The 21,439-nt window shown below is 41.0% G+C and overlaps 1 protein-coding gene and 1 long non-coding RNA gene across 5 annotated transcripts in view; one reads left to right on the forward strand and one right to left on the reverse strand.

The window, feature by feature from the left end:
* Window positions 1-21,439, reverse strand: part of TBXAS1 (thromboxane A synthase 1) — a 207,933-nt gene that overhangs the window by 45,469 nt on the left and 141,025 nt on the right. For all 4 annotated transcript variants that reach the window (XM_082240544.1, XM_082240547.1, XM_082240545.1 and 1 more), the window contains exon 10: window positions 7,382-7,699. In XM_082240544.1, the coding sequence (XP_082096670.1) occupies window positions 7,382-7,699 (318 nt within the window). The remainder of the gene's footprint in view (window positions 1-7,381; window positions 7,700-21,439) is intronic.
* LOC309542110 lies at window positions 17,328-20,175 on the forward strand. The gene is made up of 3 exons (XR_014224077.1): window positions 17,328-18,313; window positions 18,391-18,466; window positions 20,156-20,175. It is a non-coding gene; the product is annotated as an uncharacterized lncRNA (long non-coding RNA).

Here is a 21,439-nt window from a genome sequence, read left to right on the forward strand (position 1 = left end):
CAATGGAGGTAGAACATCGCCATTGTGGTTAGTAGCCAGCTGAAAGCCTCGTCTTCCAAGAATTTATCTAAGCCTCTTTTAAAGCCATCCAAGTTGGTGACTGTCACCATGTCTTGTGAGAGCAAGTTCTGTAGTATGTGCTATGTGAAGATCCAAATGTTGATCTGCACAGGCACAGAACCCATATAGAAAAGAAAGGTGATGTTGACTCTATTCACAATCTATTCACTTGGAACAGGGCTACTGGATATTGCAGAAAACACCAGAGGTTCCTTCTGTTTTCCACTCCCATTGAGGAGAAATAAAAACATGTAGAAAACAATGTTGCTTTGTAGAAGTCCAATTACCCCCATGATCAATTGCCTAATTATTCCAGCTCTACAGGTTTTTGTTTTTAACATTCTCCCCCCCTCCCTTTTCCACACAGCTACGATCTGCCAAAGAAGCAAGCTTGAGTTTGCTAATTAGAGACGAGAAAAGTATCGAGTCAAAAGAAGTACGTTTACCAAATCCATCTTATATAGTTATTCTCTCACATCAAGGAGAGGGAAACAAAATTAATCTTTTATTCAGCAGTAGCTCTTCTAAAAAAAGAAACGCTCTCCTTGGAACCCACCATAATGTTAACATATTTCAACGCAGGCTTGTACATTGCTCTGGAGTAACCATAGGACTAAATCCCCACTGAGTTGGAATAACACCCTAAGATTAACTACACCATTTACTTAAATCAAGCTATTAGAAGCATGCCTCCTGCTTGCAGACCATCTTTATCACACAGCAGATCATTTATACAGAAGGATCCAACTGAAAAAAATAACTTTGCTTCTATAGCAAATGGGTTGGGGTGGCTAACTTATGCCACCCCAGATATTGTTGGTTTCCAGATGCTATCAGCCCCAACCAGCATGGCCACTGGTCAGGATGATGGGAGCTGTGGTTCAGCAACATCTGGAGGGCCACAGGTTAGCCACCCCCAGATTTACATATGCATCATTCGCATCTAATGTCTCCTGCGCTTGACAAAGCATTGGGACAAGTCATCTAACTGAAGCACAAGGCAAAATGGCTGGTCTGAGTCGCAGGGTGAAGCCAGAGACAGTACAGATGGGTGTGACAAGTGTGGAGAGAGGAGCAGGAAGTGGATTGAGCAGGACTATGGAATCAGGAAAAAGGTTGTCAGATTCAAGGAAATGTACTGCTAATAGGCATGTCAATAACTTAGGCACTCATAACTATCTGAGGGTGTGATGACCACAGGAAAATCCTATGCATGGTTTCATTTCCAACATTTTTTGTATAGTCACCAAGTGAACAGGTGGCTTTGTATGAATATATCTTTAAAGGACAGGTTTTGATGAAGGAGAACCAATATGGCTTCTGCAAGGGTAGGTGTTGCTTTTAGAATTCTTTGAGAGTGTCAATAAGCATATGAATAGATGTTGTTGTTATTATTATTATTATTATTATTATTATTATTATTATTATTATTATATCCCGCACTTGCTCCCAAAGCAGCCCAGGGCAGTTAAAAACTTTCTTAAAAGTGTTAAAAACAGCCACATGTGTCAGCCAATGGTTTCAGGCTTGCCAGGGACAGTATCTTTCAGTCGTTAAATGCCTGTGTGAACAGGAATGTTTTCAAATTAATCCTGAAGGTCAGTGAGAGAGACTGATGCACCTTACAAAGGAGGGCATACCACAAACAGGGAACCATGACTGAGAAGGTCCTCTCACAGGTCCTGCCAACCTAGTGGCAGCAACACCACCAAGCCCTCATCTGCCTGAGATAGGATGATCCAGCAGACATTGTGCACTTAGACTTTCAAATAGTTCCCTCACTAATGATTCATAAGTAAACTTAGCAGTCCTGGGATCAGTAACCATCAAAAGAATGGGAAGCAGACAGTAGGAATAAGTGAACAGTTCTCACACTTAAGGGCTGTAAACAGTGGAATCTCCAAAGGATCAGTATTGAGACCTGTGTTGTTCCCCAGCAACTAGTAGTCAAGAGTGTACTGTCTCGAATCCTGGAAGTAGTAGACAATTACCATGACTAGCAGTCTTCTCCTCCATAAATCTGTATAAATGCCTCTTAGTCATCCATGTTCATAGGAGTCAACTCCTAGGGGACTGAGGTCCCTTCAGCCCCCCAATAAAATGTTTGAGGGGGCTGATCCCCTAAGTTGATGGGCATTGCCATTCAAATGATGGGTGTAGGCCACATCTTGTGATTATGTGGGGTGGGACTTACCTGCCCCCCCATATTTTATTCAAGTTGGCACCTCTGTTATATTGATGCCAAACTCTAAACCTTGTGGCAGCAAATTCCATAGTTTTACTATGTACTGTGTAACTAAATACTTCATTTGGTCTGTCCTAAAGTACATCCTTTGGATGACCCCAGGTTCTAGTATTATGAAAATGAGAGAAAAACATATTCATCTATTTCCCCCCACAAAGCACATAATTTTATACAGTTCTATCATGGCGTATAAATGTTTCTTGCCTTTCTTCAAAAGTGAAACTCATAGGGGGGTTTCCAACCTAGCCCGTATAATTCTGATTTCCCTTCTCTGCACTTTTCACAGATCTACAATAGCCTTTTTGATGTTGCACAACTAGAACTACACACAATATGCCAAGTGTGGTTGCACCATAGATTTCTGTTAAGTCACAATAGGCGTTATATTACAGACTTGTAGAATGTCACAATGGGCATAATGGCATCGGCAGTTTTATTTTCAATCCCTTTTCTAATGGTTCATAATCCTTTTGGATTTGAGGTATCCACATGCAAATTACATCCTTCCCAAATAAAAAGAAACCCCCAACATTGAACCATAATTATTTTCTGTATGCAGCATTTTAGATGGAACATGCATTACAAATGCTTCCTGCTGCTTTGTATTATTGGATGGATAAAACTATTAAGACACACACTCACAATTCAAATATGTCAGCATCATCAGCCAGAGAGGATGGGGCACAGAAGAAAATGGAAAGAAAAAGAAATTCACTTCACTAAAGGTGAAGTTATGCTTTACATAACCATCAAATGTAAATGAGCTATCAAGCTTTCTGGCATCTGGTCATTCAGTTTCCATTCTGCACAATTATGGACAAATAAATGGGATTGGTTGATTTCTATTAATGCTCCCCTAATTTATGTACATTCCTGGAGGTAAAATTCCATTCTGACCCAACACTCATAACAACTCAGATCATTTTTTAAGCTACAACAACATTAAATAGGAGTTTAATTCCATCACCGATCGCTCCTGGGGATTTAATATTTCTTAATAAATTAGACAAGCATTCGCAACTCATCAGCATTCAGATCTTAGAAGTAGAATGTGCATAATTTAGCAGTTGGTTTTTTAGGTTATAGAGTAACTTTCTTTTCTTTTCTTACTCTTGCATACTCTCTCACACACATGAATGGAAGAATGTGTTATCATCCCTTAAAAAGAAAAAAAAATAATAAGTCAACTCAAGAGAAGACACCTGTTTTTCTTAAGTCTCAAATGCCCACGAGTATATTTGCCAGGAAAGGAGCTACTTGTAATGATTTTTTACTCCATCTTTTCCTGATACCTATAAGATGACATCTTAAAATAAGAGGAATTGATGGTAATACACAAAACAGACTGCACTGCCACAGCTGAAGAGCACTCTTCCTCCCCAAGGAACTGGATGATTAATGGGGCTGTGGTGGTGATGGGGGGGGGGAATTAGAGGGACTTTCTCTTACATGAAGAATAATATTCAAACTAAGCAGTCACCTTGTACAACATGCTCCTTGCTTTCCAATGTTTATGCCAGTTAGTGTTGCGCAATCCTACTGAGTTCTCTTGCCAGAGAATGATTGGTTCTTTAACGTTATACCATTTAAGTAAAAATGCTTGGTTCTGGCTGGCAGATTAATTTGCTCACTAACTCATTTGGGTATCAACAATGTCATACTACATCTACATGCCTTGGAAAACTGAAGAACCATGACTACTACAAAAATCTGAAAACAGGACATTAGTATTTATCATACTAAAATGGGTGACTCAAAAGTTGTTCTGTACCATCAGGAAAGTTTAAAATTTTAATTCATGTAGCCCAAGATTCCCTTGACAACCAAACATGTCTGAAAAAAAGACATTTGCTCACTTCAAAAAGGAGGGAATACAATATAAAATATCTATGTTCCTAAACATCTGAGATAATTGTACTGATATTGAAGAAAACTAAGTACCATTGAAAACAGTGAGATATACTTCTATGAAATATGCATAGAATCAGTCTACTAATGTGTATTTAGCAATACCCTCCCTGTCTCAATTTCTTTGATAATGAGCATACATTTTATTGAAAGCAGCATTGCCTATTTCACAGGCGCCTCTTGTTTCCTAGCTCTGAGGAACGGGAGGGAATGTATTTGGATAGTACTGGAAAGAGAAAATGCTACAGCAAGTGTACAACTGTGCAAGGTGAAGAGAAGGTGATACTAGGAATATCTGTCAGTCAAAAACGATCTTTTGAGGCTTCTATTCATCTCAACAGACAGAATATACTTCCCTACTGCCGATAAGACTAGAGGGTTACTAGGGCTAGATATTTTTCTTCTCCTGTTCCAGCTGTCTTCACCTTGAAATGTAAACTTTCCAAGTGATGCAGACAAATATTTAAATGCTGCTATCCAGTGATCTCACTAGGAAAGGAGAGATCAGCATTTATTTACCCCGTAAAAGGATTATTTTGTTTTTAAGTCATAGAACTTCTTACTGATACCAGCAGCTCTGAAGTGTACTTCCTCTGCACAAATAGAGAAATCAAAGTGCCTTAGTCTTTGTTTTGCTTTTTGACAGCATTGACAGCAAAATGATTTCCATTGGCAGTGCTTGTTTTCAGTATGTGCGTGTGGGCACATAGGATTCATGTGCAATAGCATCTTTCACCTGTGGAATTATTCTTCCAAAGTCTATTTACGCTGCAGTCTCTCTTGATAAATGCAAGCTTTCTCCGTCAGCATATTTGCTCGGCAAAGCTTAGCATCTGTAGTTGCCAGCTTCTGAGTGTAAAGTGCCTTGAGAGACTGCATGAAAGGCACCAAATACATGCAAATTGTTGTGGGTAGTTCCTTGACAGCAGTGTCTCTGCAACTATCACTTCCATTTTCTCTAATGCTCAGAGAAAGCAGCGTCTGGGGCTAAGGGGATTGATTCCATAAAAACAGTTTAAAATATAAAGTATTTGATTACGTGAGCAGATGCACCCAAATAAATCCTTCTGCCTCTCGCAAGTTGTCTGGAAACTGTGGATGTGAAAGAACTCTTCTTTAAGGAATTTACTCTGGGAATCAATACCTGTGTTGTACTCAGGACTGGCGCCACCCTCAGGAAGAATAAAGCCACAGATGCTGGGCATATGGTGGGTGGCAGACCCTCCCTGTCATTCCTCATGAGCCACCCAGCCAATCCTTTCTCTCAGAGGACAGAGCTGTACGAACCACGCAGCCTGGTTTGTGCACATTAAGATAGCTTGCGGCCCTCAGATGTTGTGAAAGCTACCATTTTAGTACCAGGATGTCTCTCTGACACAGGGCAGAGAGGAGAGAGTCAGCAGCAATGTTGCCACACACTCTCCTCAGCTGGGATGCAGCGCACATGGAGGCAGCTTTCTTGTGCCCGGCCACAGCTCCACCCCCAAGTCAGGCCTATCTCAGGGATGCAGGATGCTCCCTCCCACCTGCCCCTGTGCACAGGAGCATACGCTCTGCTGCTCCTGTTTTGCACTCTCATTGTGGGTTTGGGGGGGGGGGCGGGTTGCCTGGATGGAACGTCTTCTTGAATACTGATAATTGCTTGGATGAAGGACAGAGAAGTGTGTGCGCATATGAAGTAGAAACTATTGACTACTGTATGAAGGTAAAATTCACGTGTTTTCTCCTGGCCCTGCCCATCACTGGTATGTGGCCCCCTGAAGGCTGCCAGAAGAGAGTGTGGCCCTTGGGCTCAAAATGATTCCCCATCCCTACTCTGCACACTCTTGAAAGGCTTATTAAAGACCAGTAGACTAATTAATATGCCAAACTTACTGATACGTCTTGCAAGTACAACTGCTACATTTCCCGTGCATATTGCGTTGCACTTCATTCCAGGGCCATTTGAGTTTTGGTACTTTTCAATAAGCAATGCTATTTGCTTAGAATCAGTAAACCTTTGCAAATCTGACCACTGTCTCCGAGATCACTGATTTGCTGTTTTAATTCATGCCATATCCGAATCTTCAGAACCAAGGAGCTCATATTTATTACAAATAGATCCACACTGCAGTGGGGAAGATGTGAAGGATAAAAGATGGGAGATTATAGGTGAAGGGGATGGACCAGAACAGGTCTAACAAGACACACTCAAAGCTGATGAGGAACACAACAGAAGTGGGAGGGTTCTGAGGGTTCCTTGGATATCACTGATTACATATTTACTCAAATTCCATTAAATGTAATACAGAATTCTATATTGAGAAAATGGAGAAATTCCTATACAGCTACTGACAATCCAGAGAGAAACAAGCATGGAGTACCAGATCCCTGCCTTCGTGATTGCCAGAACAACAGGAACATAGGAAGCTGACTGAGACTGAGAATATTAGTACATCCCTCTTGAGTTTAAGACAGGCATCCTTCCCAGCTCTTCCCGGATCCAATGCAAGGTGGATGCTACAGTCTTCCCTAATGACAATGAATGCTACTACTTGTAAATATTTCTGGAACACACTCAAACAGTGAAATGGCTGCTGAATGATACTGATGACTTCGTAACTTATAAAATAGCACTATATGCGTTGACAGCTAAGAAGATCAGGAGAAAAGAACTAGATAAAATAGCGGTCAATTGCAAAGGTGATTCAGACATTTTAGCTGGCACATTCTACCTGAGAATCCCTTGCTATTATATCATATGCAACAAATAATTTTTAGGAGATGTGATTGTGGTTTATTGTATCTGCAGTGCCTGATGTTTTTATGGTTTTAATGGTTATTGTTGCTTTTCTTTTTGTTCCCATTGTGAATGATGCCATGGCCTTTGGCTAGTGCAATAAAGTTTATGATGATGATGGTGAGGGTGATGATGAGTGGGGAGGTATGTAAAAAAATATGCAAAGAAATAGGAATATACCAGCCCTGGTTTGACAGGTGGCTTTGAGAAGCATTTGATTTTTGACGTGAATCTTTGCATTATATTAAATGTCACACTAGTGCGTAATTCCTGTTTTAGATAACCCGCTTCAGTTGACTCTGTCAAGTACATTCTGCTCTCTTTGGCTGAAGACATCCCTACCCCCACCCCTTATGAAAGCAGAAAAATCAAGCAAAGGGCCTACTTACATGTTTTGAAAAGAATTCGTCCACTTCTCGGAGCAGCTTTTCCTGGCACTCAGGATGGGTGGCCAACAGGTAAGTGGCAAAGGAGAGGGCGCTGTTGGTGGTTTCATAGCCAGCGATCAGGAATAAGGAGGCCTGACCAGCTATTTCATCATCACTCAACGTTTTTGGATTTTGCTTCTGAGGCCGGGCTTTGCTGGCAGATGTCTCATTTTCCTGAATGCAAACATCGGCTTGGCTGACCGTGTCAAAATGTTCCACGGTGATGTCATTAGCAGAGCTTCGGGCATCAAGCATCAGCTGGAGGAAATCCCTGCGTCTCTGCAAAATGCACAGTGAAAACATTAAGTCAGGGAACAAGCATGTGGACGTACATTCACGCTAATACAGCTATACGATATCTCTTTTCTCCAAGGGACGAGCCTTGTTTTTGGCGTTGCCTAACAATTACTCATACTGTATTGTAAAGGCTGGATGGTGTGATTCTTTTCTTTTTAGCTTCTTTTTTAAAGTAACCTGAAATTGGGAACAAATGATGAGTTAGGCGAGGGGCTGCTCAATTCGTCTCTTTCCTTCTTCTTGTCCTACCGTCTTTCCCCGAAAGTAAGACATCCCCCCAAAATAAGACCTAGTTCCAGTTTTGCCTCTCGCTGTAATATAAGGCATCCCCCCGAAAATAAGACCTCCCCGATAATAAGGCCTCCCCCGAACATAAGGCCTCCCCGGAATATAAGGCCCCCGAAGCTACTGTAAGGTGTCTGACTCCTCTGGACCATAGTGACGGGCGCTGCCACACAACTCACTGATTGGCCGCAGCGCAGCCGGAGCTGTTCAGGCAGTGCGAGGTCTCTTTAAACCAGAGAGCCCGTGCTGCCACCAGGACAATCTGCCGCCTGCTGCTCGCTCTGCCCCAACGGAGTCTGGCTGACTCACAATTAGACAATAAATGTGTACCGTATTCTTCTTCATGGAAAAATAAGACATCCCCTGAAAATAAGACCTAGTGCATCTTTGGGAGCAAAAAATTAATATAAGACACTGTCTTATTTTGGGGAAAACAGGGTATCACCATCTCCCCAGTTGCTGGGACCTCAGATCTTTTCTTGCACCGGAAAAAATAAAAGCAGCGGAGTCGGGTGGTTTTAAGCAGATACATGGAAGGAAGGGAAAGGATTAGGCAGCCCCTCTCCTCAATGGCTCTCTACCCGATTTCAGTCTCCAGTGGCAACTGTTCCTTGAAAAAAAAAAAGCCAGGGGAAAGAATCATGTAACTGCCTGACGTGTAGCTTGGTGTTCAATGGAGTCTTTGCTTTGCACTGATGACATGGAACAATAAATGGGGTGTTGCAGTAGGGTTTTTTTTGGAAGAGGAGAATAGAGCTAGGGATGTCAGTAAATTCAGATTTTGTGTAACTGCATTTAAGAGCAATCACGATCACTGCCAAATAATCACTGCATCAGTTGATTTGGGGTAGCCACTTACAATCAAATTAATTACTTGAAAATCAAATTTAATCAATGAATTTTAAACAATTTATTCCAGTCGATCAACTTAACTTCATTTTTTAAAAAACCAGTCCTGATCTGAATCGCAGTAAGTGCAAAGCAGATTAGAACATGAGGAGAAAAAGCACACTGAAGGGTGCAGAAGTAACCCTTTGTTAGCTCTTTTTGCTGTGAAGCCCTAGTGCCCACAGAACTACCAACATTCATCCCAAGTCTGGAATGGAAATCAATTCAGAAAATACTATCAGTATTCACCGTTGTTGTTGTTGTTTGTTTGTTTGTTTGTTTGTTTGTTTCAGTCCACAAATGATAAGTGGTGATCCCCCCCCAACCCCAAATTTGTATTGTGTTTCCTTTGTGTTGAAATGAATTACCTTTGAACTAAAATGAATGTTGTGGAATAATAAATAATTATGGAACAGTGCTGCATATGACTAACACAGGTCAGAATGCAAATCAATGCCTTTTTATAGCCCTAGATAGAGCTGACTTAAGGGAACATGAAATTATAATTTTAAAAGTGACTCCTGGTTTTTTTGTTTTTGTTTTACTAGGTAGGCATATTACGGATTGTGCCAATATTAGTGGATGGGACAGGACAAAAAGCAAAACCCTTGTCTCATTACAGAGGTTTTTAGCCTATGGGCAAAGACAGTCCTGGGCACATTTCTCATGTAACATTGCCTAAAATGTTGGCTACAATCCAAAGAGCTTGGGTATTCCCCTTGGGTGATTTTAAGATTCCTGTGCCATGTCACAAGCTACTTTTGACTGTCCTCTCAGTTTCAAAAGAAGTTTGCCATCTGGAATTTGGGGCAGGGGGCTATCTAAACCCCACTTGGGCACATGGAACTAGTTCCACAGGTCCTTTGATCCAGGTCATTGCTTCAAATATGTCACATTCTGCCTATATCCTATGCTTACTGAGAATCTGTCACCTCATATTTCCACCACCAGAGTGTAAGCGCAACACACTATTGTGCTCTCATGCTGTAGAGTTCTGAAAGCATCAAGAATAAGCCCTTGAAAATAGTGACTTTTGGCAGGGGTCTACTTAACACCACTCCATTAAAGCTGGTTTGGGCATGCTGTCTCTTTTGCAATCCATTGTTAAATGCATTATGGCATTGCATTTATTTTCAGTTCCTCAAACACCAGCATAATCTGTCAGAGCAAAAAAAAGGGGGGTGCAGAAGCAGTTGCAGAGCTTGACTTTTGAGATGCTGCAGACTGGGGAGGAAAAGCAAGGCTGGAATGCTTTTCAAAAATAATTTAATCTGCTTTACTTTTTTTTTAAGATCAAGGGAGAGCTTTTAAATTATATTCTTGGAGCCATGATGGGAAATAAAATTGAGGGAGAGGAGCAGGCACAGGAAAAGGGCAAATGAGATAAGGGCACAAAAGGAATCATTCATTATATATGTCACAGGACTTTTATCAGATCACTGACATGGGAATGGTGAGAAACAAAGAAGCAGAAATACTTAACATACTGTGCTTTGGCTTTCGCAGTCAGCTAAGTGCTATGACCCGGTAAGAAGAAAAGGACATCCAAAAAGTGTACTGAGGTTCAACAAAACCAACTGTGGGCTTTAAATCTAAATTGTGGGGAATTAATTGGCTTGGCCATCCCCGAGCCCTGTAAAATCTTTCACCAAATGAACTGCATTCTCTACAAGCGTCCTGTGTGGGTATTACATTGTGATGAAGTAAGCCAATGACATTTTACTGTATCCTGCACCGGCTGGAGAATGTTCTATCACTGTAGAAGCAAGATTGAGTATTACGGTACATTTCTGCAGCTGTCTCTCTTTTTTAAAAAAATAAAGAAAGAGAGGAGGTGATCAACTAATTAGATATTTTGCTTAATCTCCATTGCAGTGTTCAAAACCACTACAGGTGGGGTTGTGTGGCAACAACTGTAAATGGTTTAGTTTAGAAGATATTTCAATTTTGTATCTGCCTAGGAAGCCCCTTCCCTCCTCCCTTCTCACTGTGATTAAAAATTGGGAGCCTTTAATTTACCATAGTTCCCCATAACATCTGAACCAGTAAACTGTGGCTGAAGATCCTGGCTTGTTCTGAATTGGTAGCCATAGTTTCCTGGTTTGAACAAAATGGAAAACTATGTTAGTTGAAGACTTGTGGGTTTAATTGTGGTTTGCCAAAAGGGGGGGGGATAGAAAGTGATGCATGTATAGACAGAAGGTTTGTTCATATCTTAGATTCAATGAACACAAGCATAGGACTAGATAGGGTATATTTCCCATGCACACCCTCCCCCCTTCTGTCCTAGCAAATTGTCAAAAAGTATATGGTAGCCCAAGATGCAACTCAGAGAGGTTATTCCACAGCCTGGGAGCCACCACAGAGGAGGCTCTCTCATGTACTACTGTCCCTCAAACCACGGAAGGCGGTATCACTGCCAACAAGGCCTCAATTGCTGATCTTAGCAACCAGGCAGCTAAATGTGTGAGGAGGCACTTCAGATATTAGACTTGCATCACTTGGGCATTAAAATCTGAATTATACAAATTCATATTTATATAGCCCTGTAATCATGTAAACTCATCCTTACTAACTCAAAGACTGCAATATCCAAACATTTTGGCTTCGCTTAAGAATGGGCTGTAAAGTGCATGTTATTAGAATACCTTTCTAAGGCTAGAGACAGAGAACCACTTCTTTCAGAGCATTGAATGTGGATTGACAGAGGCATGATCGCTCACATATGAACTTTCATCTCACTATTATCATTGTTAACCAGGTACTTATAATGCCTTAAAAACATGCAAAACCTGTTTAAACAGAGGTGACAGTGGGGCAAAAGAAATGCACCATGGGAAACAATATCATGTTCTTTAAAACTATCATTTCTAGCCTTAGGGCACAATTCAGACAAAATTAAATGAAATCAATTGGATATAAGCACTCTAACTGGTGTGCTAATGTTCCATTGATTTCAATAGGGCTTAAGTGCACTTAGCTTTCTCTGAACCCTGCTTTTAATAGTTTGTTCAGAAGCTGTTTGAAGCCCTTGAAATAAATCCCTGAAGACTTGGGAAGTGTGTCAGTGGAAGGAAGGAAGACCTACATTTTTGTAGGGTAATTATGAAAGGGGGGGGGGAATCTTCCTGGTTTAATTCTCATGAGCAATGCTTCAGGTTTTAAAACCTTTCCAAAGTTCAAACAACAGGAGAGGACAGCACAGAACAGGGAGCAATATTAAGACCAGTCTTCTTAAATGAAAAGGATGATAATGATCAGGCTATATTAGGAGCGCCCAAAACAGGGGTCAGCAAACTTTTTCAGCAGGGGGCCGGTCTACTGTCCCTCAAACCTTGTGGGGGGCCGGACTAATTTTTTTTTTGGGGGGGGGGGATGAATGAATTCCTATGCCCCACAAATAACCCAGAGATGCATTTTAAATAAAAGCATACATTCTACTCATGTAAAAACACACAGATTCCCGGACCATCCGCGGGCCGGATTTAGAAGGAGATTGGGCCGGATCCGGCCCCCGGGCCTTAGCTTGCCTACCCATGGCCCAAACCAACCACAGACCCCTGCTGTGGTCTGATACCCACATTACACAATCTCAGAGTTATAACATCTTCTGTAAGCTTATAAAAGACCATATTCTGTGACTGTAAAAGAAGGAAAGGAAAGAGAAGAAGCACTATTACATGTGAGGTGGCTGAAAGAGGCGTTTCTTCTTTTTCCCCCCAGCACTGGGAGACATTTTACAATGAAGTCTGAGTAATAATGAAATATTGGTGTGAGAGGAATGAAGATGGATTATTGGCAGGTGTAAAAACCTACAAAAACCAATTCAATAAGTATATCAAGCAATCAGATTCAACTGTCTCTCAGGCTCAAAAGGTTGCATTAGGATGAAATGGATAACTCCTCACATAAGGCATTTTGAGTACTTTGAAGAAAAGGTGGGATGCAAATGAGACAGACAGTCAGGCAGAGAGACATCATATCTGGCACCTGGGTCGGCCTTCCCAAATGTTTCCCTCATTGCAAACAGACACCTGCACTTCATACTCTGCTCAGCTTTGCTTAGCTGCAGAATAATTGAGTTGCAGGAAAATGCTACACCAGCAGCAAACTGAAAGACGCATCAGCAAGATGGACACTTGCTTTATATTATATATTCTTTTTCCATTTTTTTAAAAAAAGTATTTTTATTTTTTTGCACAACAAAGCATCTATCAGAAAACCAAATGGTGATGCTGTCAGAGTAGCTGTGTGAAAGACTCCTTGCCTGACGAAATTTTGCAAAAGGACAGAAGCCTAACTTTGTGGATGCTGTAGGTAAGAGACTCTTCTAGTCTGTCCAAGACAGACGCCTTCCATTATAGGTTGTGACACGGGTGCTGTGAGCCATGCCTTTTCCAGTTCGTTAAGCCTTCTTAAACACTGCCTGGTCATTCAGGGAAGCAATTTTGCATGGAAGTAGCAAGCTTTGTGTCACACATTGGAAGAATGAATACAAGCCATACAGTGCAAGATATATTCAACTACATTAATAATCCTTCTTTAAATCCTCATTTCTAAGCTTCACAACCATCCAATATAGTGTACGAATATGAAACCTGAGCACGTAATGCAACCCAATTCTTCTCCCCAAGGTCAAACATATTGAGTGTCAGTCTCAATTTCTTTCCTGAAACTGAATTCTGATATCTATCTTTAATTGAAAGTACTGAACACACTTTTAACAAATGAATCCCCAACTTCCAGGCCCTAGTGTCCATTTTTGGTACAATATCAGCTGAAGCATTCAGAAAAATGACTGAGAAATATATGATTAATGAGACATCACTGCTGGGACTATACTGAAAATGTATCTGTGGCAGGTCACAATGATTAAATTATTCAGGATAAAGGGTTCCTTTTTTGTTGTTGCTTGAAGCAACAAACCAGGACAAAGAAGAATCACTGAATTCAATAAAGGTTAAGTGTCTTGCTTATTTCTTAGTGGTTTTAATGCAATTTAAGCATTCACAGCTGTGACTATAATTTATGTGGTAAGATTTTTTCCCCCCTTTTGCTTTGGTCAACGGAAAGTCAGGTTCAAATCCTGGTTCAGTTGTGAGGTGAGGCTCACTCGATAAGTCACTATCACTATCCCCTCAGCCTAATCCATTTCACTGTAAAGACATAGTTGTGCACTGAGTATCTTAGCAGAAGGGCTGGGGTTATAAATATAAAATATAAATTTAAAAATATTTAAAAATCAGAATGATATATACAAACAGTGCTTGAAGTGGGGAATGGCAGGGGGACAAACCAGAATAGGAAATCAGGATCTGATCCAAAGACTGCACATATGTTTTCACAGAAGGCAGAGAAAACAGTGCTCACTTCATAACCAAAATATCTACACACACTCTTGTTCTCATGTACATCTGCATGCACCCTAATTCTGTCTTTCAAGCATTTAATCTTCCTCTCTGCCTCTTTCAAGTACAGACACTGAAAGCTTCTACTGTGCTTGAACTGACAGACTCTAGAATTGCACATAACTGAGGTTGAGGGCAGCATTTTCTCAGCTCTGGAATTTACTCCCTAGACTTCAAGTTTATTAAACTCCAGGCCATGTTTCAGTATCTTGTGTTAGCTCAGGCTCTTTCTGAAATGCTTGTTTGGGGATTTGGCTTGGCGTTCAAGTTGCTTTGTTTGCTAACATCTACAGCTGGCTGATGTTTGGTGGTGGTGGGGTTATATACAGTATATACTGAAAACAGGATGAGGCTCCAATGATAGCTTACTTATTTAATAAACAAACAAACAAATTACTATATTATATGCAATGGGACGTGGGTGGCACTGTGGGTTAAACCACAGAGCCTAGGGCTTGCCGATCAGAAGGTTGGCGGTTCGAATCCCCGCAACAGGGTGAGCTCCCATTGCTTGGTCCCTGCTCCTGCCAACCTAGCAGTTTGAAAGCACATCAAAGTGCAAGTAGATAAATAGGTACCGCTCCAGTGGGAAGGTAAACTGCATTTCCATGCGCTGCTCTGGTTTGCCAGAAGCGGCTTAGTCATGCTGGCCCATGACCTGGAATCTGTACGCCGCAACCACAGAGTCGTCCGCGACTAGACCTCATGGTCAGGGGTCCCTTTAGCTTTTTATATTATTTGCAGTATTTTGATGCAGAAAACTGAGCAGGTTCATTTGTTAAATCAAAGGAATCTTGTGACACCTATTATCTCATCAGCTGCGGTGGTGGGGGGATACACTGGGGTGGGGGACATTAGACGAAGGTGCATAGGCATGCACCAAAAACCTTTAAAATACGGAAGAATTGATGCTTTTGAATTCTGGCGCTGGAGGAGACTCTTGAGAGTCCCATGGAATGCAAGATCAAACCTATCCATTCTTAAGGAAATCAGCCCTGAGTGCTCACTGGATGGACAGATCCTGATTGAGGGCACAAGGAGAAGGCGACGGGAGAGGACGAGATGGTTGGAAAGTGTTCTCTAAGCTACTAACATGAGTTCGAACAAACTGCAGTAGGCAATGGAAGACAGGAGTGCCTGGCGTGCTCTGGTCCATGGGGTCATGAAGAGTCGGACACGACTAAACAACAACAATGTATGCATGGAGAAACATGCATTCTTTAGATCAGGCATGTCCAAAGTCCGTTTCAGGGGCCTAATCCGGCCCATTGATCGGTTTAATCTGGCCCCTGTGGCAGTTTATTTCCTGGAGTAAAACTGTAAAAAACCCTCAACAACTTCAATTCTAAAAGAAGCTTAACAACTTCAATCCTAAAAAAAGGGCAACAATTTTGGTTGGCCCTTCAGTCGGCCCCCACAGTCCTTCACTTCATCAAATCTGGCCCTCTTTGAAAAAAGTTTGGACACCGCTGCTTTAGATGGTACGACTACTCATAAAAAACCCTACCCTGGACCAATTGGCCGGTGATAGTGTCTGATAATTTGCTACTACAATGGTACCTTGGTTCTCAAACACCTTGGTATACTCAAACGTCTCGGTTCCCAAACGCCAAAAACCCAGAAGTAAGTGTTCCTGTTTTCGAATGTTTTTCAGAAGCTGAACATCCGATGCTGCTGTTGGCTATTGTTTCCGGGGCGCCTGCACCAATCAAAAGCTGCGCCTTGGTTTTTGAACATTCTGGAAGTCAAACGGACTTCCAGAACAGATTAAGTTGGGCACTTTTGTTTCTGCTATTTATTTTGCGTTTTTGTTTTTGAGGCTTTTTCGGTTAACTTGTTTTTGTGACTGTATGGAACCCAGTTCAGCTACTGATTAATTGACTGATTGTGTGACTGCAGAAATGGATAAAAGCCCCCCATCCAAATAGTGACTATCAGTGCAGGTAATAAAAAATAATAATTGTAATTTTTATCATCTACAATTCTGTCTTATTTATTTTATAGTACAGTACATTGACTATTGCTTTCATTTTATGGATCAATGGTCTCGTTAGATAATAAAATTCATGTTAAATTGCTGTTTTAGGGGTTGTTTTTAAAAGTCTGGAACAGATTAATCCGTTTTGCATTACTTTCTATGGGAAAGCACGCCTTGGTTTTCGAATGCTTTGGTTTTGGAACAGACTTCCGGAACGGATTAAGTTTGTGAACCAAGGTACCACTGTACACCTTTTATTGGGAAAATGATTTAGTGGCTTGTGGCAGAGCAGCTACAGACGTTCTTGGATTAACTGATGATCAAGTTGCACCTCTGTCCGAATTCAGACCTGGGTCTTGGTTACCTAGATAGATAACCTTTTTCACAAGAGTGACAAGAAGAGTGAGGCCTTCTCCTCTGTCTCTCTGTGACTTTTGATATCTACTTCTGATACTCTGAAGTGGTTTCATTGTTAACACAGCTTGTAATCCGTTGCATTTTATAGTCTTATCTTATTTAACTGTGCACCGCTTAGTGTTTTCATAACTTTTTGTTGCAAAACTCTTAAATAAATCTGCAAATAAATAAACAAAACAAAAACACAACCCCTAAACCAAGGAGACTAGTAACTGCACAACCTTTAGAAGACATCCCTGTATAGGGAAGTTTTTTTAAAAAAAAAATGTTTAATGTTTTTTATTATTTTATATGTGTTGGAAACTGCCCAGAGTGACTGGGGAAACCCAACTGGATGGGCATGGTATAAATAATGAAATTATTATTAGTATTATTGATATTATTATTATTATTATTATTATTATTATTATTATTATGGAATAGAACACCCCTGTTTTCATTGGATAAATGTTGGAGGGTATGTTGCTGTGGAAGGAAAAGTTGAACCTGTGGAGGACTGAACAATCTCCAAAACCTGGGCTGGAAACTGACACAAAACATAGCACAACAGGGCTTTCGAAAGAGGCTTACAAACACTACAGTATTCATTAAGATATTAATAAAGGGTTGCAGCACAAAACCAATTACTCACATTTCTATTTTAATTAAAATCACAGAACATTCTCTGGACTCTGTCTCTTTAATAGACTTGTGGAGGTTGGCTTTTAATTGACACATTTTTCATTCAGGTGACACACTTTCCAAGGGAGCACATTGGGAGGAAAAATAAGAGGATACATAAATTATTAGTCTTTTAAATCCAGTTATAGCGGGGGGGGGGGACGGGACACAGCTTCCCTGTCTGGATTTAAAAAGTAGCTGAAATATTTAGGATTGCAGCCCAAGCACATGCCTTTAAATGAGGAGTGCCTGAGGAATTTGACTTCTGTCAAGTCCAATGTGAAAGGACTTGATCCACGGCTCTAAAGTGCAGGCAGGAATGAAATTATCCTTCAGACTGCACTTCTCCAAATTTTGCAATAGTTTTTGCCTCAAAATATAGCAAAATGTGTTTTGAAATGCCTATTTAGGACAGGAGTGGGAACCCATTTTCAGCCCGCAGGCTATATTTCCTGGCTGTTGGTGAGCAGGTCCAGAGGCAAAGATGGGCAGAGCAACTATATAAATTTTACTTTTGTGCAGTAGGCTAGTGGTTTCACCCATTCATACACCTCTCTCTATCCTCTAGCCAAACAAGCAAAGAGGCATAGGCCTGAGAAGCCAAACGCCCAGGCTGAGAAGCAGGGGCACTGACAATGTGTGGCGTGAGGAGAATTCTGGGAGCCAGATAAGAGGTGGCCCTCGCCCCTCTTTTCAGTCAAAGCATGTTTAGAATTTCATATACTGAGCTATATATATTTGTGTTTGTTTTTTTAATGGCAGATTAATGTGAGAACAGGATGGGCGGTGGGGAAGAACTTATGAAGACTGAAGCTTGTCCATTCCTCCCTTATATACTGTTTACTACAGCATGAGGCAAGGCGGCTGCCATTTTGCCTCACGTTCCTGAACGGGTCGCATCATCCATGCCGTTTCCCTGCCTGCTGTAAAAAGGAAGACTAAACATGTGCCACACAGTAGGTGCTTGGCAGGGGGTTGGACTCGATGGCCCTTGTGGTCTCTTCCAACTCTAGGATTCTATGATTCTATGATTCTAGGTCAGGAGAGGAGATGCATAAACAAGGGTCAAAGAAAAGCCAAGCCCCAAGTCCCAAGCCCGAAGTATAGTTAAGTGTAAGACACATTCCATTATGTGATTTGTAGGCGTCTTGCTTCCTGCAAAAGCGTATGTTACAATAAGCTGCTGAAATTCGGAGAGGGCCTTAACCGTTTTTTGAGCCTCCCTTAACTCTTCTTCCTCTGATGGAGAGTCACAGCAAAAGAGCCGATTAATCTAAGTTCTGGCCTATGTGATTTGGCGATTCTGCAAAGGAAGAAGATTCATACCTCCATTTTAGCCCCCTTAAAAAAAAAAACAACCCCACTCAGATGAAAATGACATTGTGGTCAATTTTCCTCGAGGGCTGATTCAAGAACAATGAATTATTAATCCACATGACAGTTTTCATGATAGGAAGCAGCGGAAAAAACTGAGGAGGAATTGTGTGTTTTAGAAATTCCCTGTTTGGGCAGGTTTACGTTTAGTTGTAGCTTTTATGAAACTCATTTAAAATTTATTACAACCCACATCTGACAATCCTTTCTATTTATCTGCCTTCAGGATTAACCAAACGTGTAAAAAAACCACACACACAAAAACACCCACCTTTAAAATGAAGCCCAAAGTGCTTTGTACTATTATTATTGTTGTTGTGGAATATCATTTCTGCTTGAATTATTTTCTTTTTAAAAAATCACTGGACAATCTTATGGCAATGGGTAGATAAGGATTCTTACAAAGAAATAAATCAGGGTGCAACACATCTGAACACAAAGTGGAAGACTAGTATTAAAACAGCCACCCACTCATCTAAACAATCAGTAAGAATGCATGTAGAATTTTGCTTTGTTCAAGGTGAAACTCAACAGTGTACTGAGGTAAACAAAAACAACAGAAATACAAAGCATTTATCTTGAACCCTACTTATCAGCTCAAAAGCCATCTGCATTAGTGCAAAGAGCTTTGAAACATAAAAAGGAGGCTCTCCATGTTGCCAGTCTCCTTGTACAATTCTGATGAGGTACATAGGGCATTTCTGAAGCATGGACCTAAAACATCCCAGTAGGAGAAGATATCTATAGTTTTGCCGGTGTCAGAAAGTTACCTACATTTAAATGGTGGCAGAAAGACCATATGCAATTGAGAGCAAATGGTATGGGATAAGAGGAAATGACATCACAGGGCTCAATCTAAATTACAAACTTGAAACAGTTGAAATAAATCAATATTTTAGTGTGATGGCACCTACATTTTGGATCTCACTGTCTACTGACATCAGGCAAGCACCTTTGCTGTATTCCTTTTGGTTCCTGCCTCAAACATTTTTGTTTAGGCAAGCCTAGCCAGATACATAGATGTTAGCATGTTTTAATCTCTTTTTCTACTGTTAATTTTAATTATTTTTTTAAAAATTGACAATTTTGATATTTCTTGTAAACTACTTAGAGGCTTACTAAAATTAAACAGTACATAGATTTTGTTAATTAAATATTTCTAAAACGTCCCATAATTATTCTTACCTTCCCACTGTACAATTATTTTCTAGCATACAAGGAAGGCCTTTATTTAATATGAATATTTAAAATAAACATCATTTTCCCCACTTAAGCTATTTGACTTTTTTTACCTGCAGCAACTTCACCACTGATCCAAATTTAGTTCTTTCCATGCTTTCACAATATTTACAATATTTGCACAAGATTATATTTAGTATGTGCTCAGTTTGTAAGATATTCGTTAATTAATATTCTTTATTTCTGCAGGTCTGGAATTTGGAAACTTGAACCCTGTATTGGAATCTGATGGGTAATCGGAGCACTTACATACAAATTTAGTTAGCAGATTTGAAGGGCTCTTGTTTTCTTTTATTTGCTAACTTACAAAACAGGAAATACAATGTGGTCTACAAGGATATTTTAACAAGTGCTATTATAATCAGAGGCTAAGACCTTATTCACACTTTTGCCAAGAAAGCACGGGTCCTAGAGGTTTTCTGCTAGAAGGCACAGGTCTGAGCAGTTATTCATTTGCCCCACAGTTTTATCCAGGAAAACCCGCTCGGAAGAAACATCAATCCCCAGAAAAGCCAACTACAGTGGATGCTCAGGTTGCAAACGTGATCTGTGTGGGATGCATGTTTGCAACCCACAGTGTTCACAACCCGCAGTGGAACGTCTGTGGATGTGCAGGTTGCGATTCGACACTTCTGCGCATGTGCAAAGTGCGATTCAGTCTTCTGCGCATGCGCGCCCCGAAACCCAGAAGTAACCCGTTCCGGTACTTCCGGGTTTTGGCGGGTCCATAACGTGAAAAAACACGACCTGAAGCGTCTGTAACCTGAGGTATGGCTGTAATGTTTGTTGCAATTCAGCGGTAAACAGTGGGTTTTCCAGAAGGAAAGCAGTGGGAAATTATCTCACAATGGAAAAATGAAACCTAAAACTGGCCAACCAAAAATTTGTTGTCACAAGGGCTTCCTCCTGCAGGGGGAAGGGCGTTGGCTTTGAGCTTGTGCTAAGTCTCAAAACACAGCATGAGGTTACTGGAAAATCTGTTCCTCTTTCCAGCTCTAAGTTTGGACCAGGGGTGGGGTGGGAGTGGGGAGTAGCAGAAAACAAGCTCAGAGCTGGAGGTGCAAACCTAATGGGCACTGCCAACCCCCGAGTGCCCCTTAGGCACAGAGGCAAGCCCACAGGACTGTCTCATGTCTCCATTTCCAAGTTGAGGAGAGGGTGCAGTCATGTAGATTTGATTTGGTGTGTAGCTTCGGCCTTAGACTCTTTTCACTTTCCAGAGCTTGGCTTCCCTTTCACCATAGCAAAGAGAGCAAGACTATTGAACCCTTAATATGCACAAATGGTGTTGTATGTATTTATGGTTCATTTCAGCTGGGGATGGAGATGAAGGAGATTAAACTAAAGGCTTCATGGAAGAAATGAGGTTTGAGCTGTGGCCTGAAGGATGTGACGCCGGGTGTTCCAGCACCAAAGGTATGATGAAGGATGAAAGTGACAAAAGGGAAAGAGATATCTATAATAACATAGAGA

Source organism: Podarcis vaucheri (assembly GCF_965113315.1).
Source record: "Podarcis vaucheri genome assembly, chromosome: 10".
Taxonomy (NCBI): Eukaryota; Metazoa; Chordata; class Lepidosauria; order Squamata; family Lacertidae; genus Podarcis; species Podarcis vaucheri.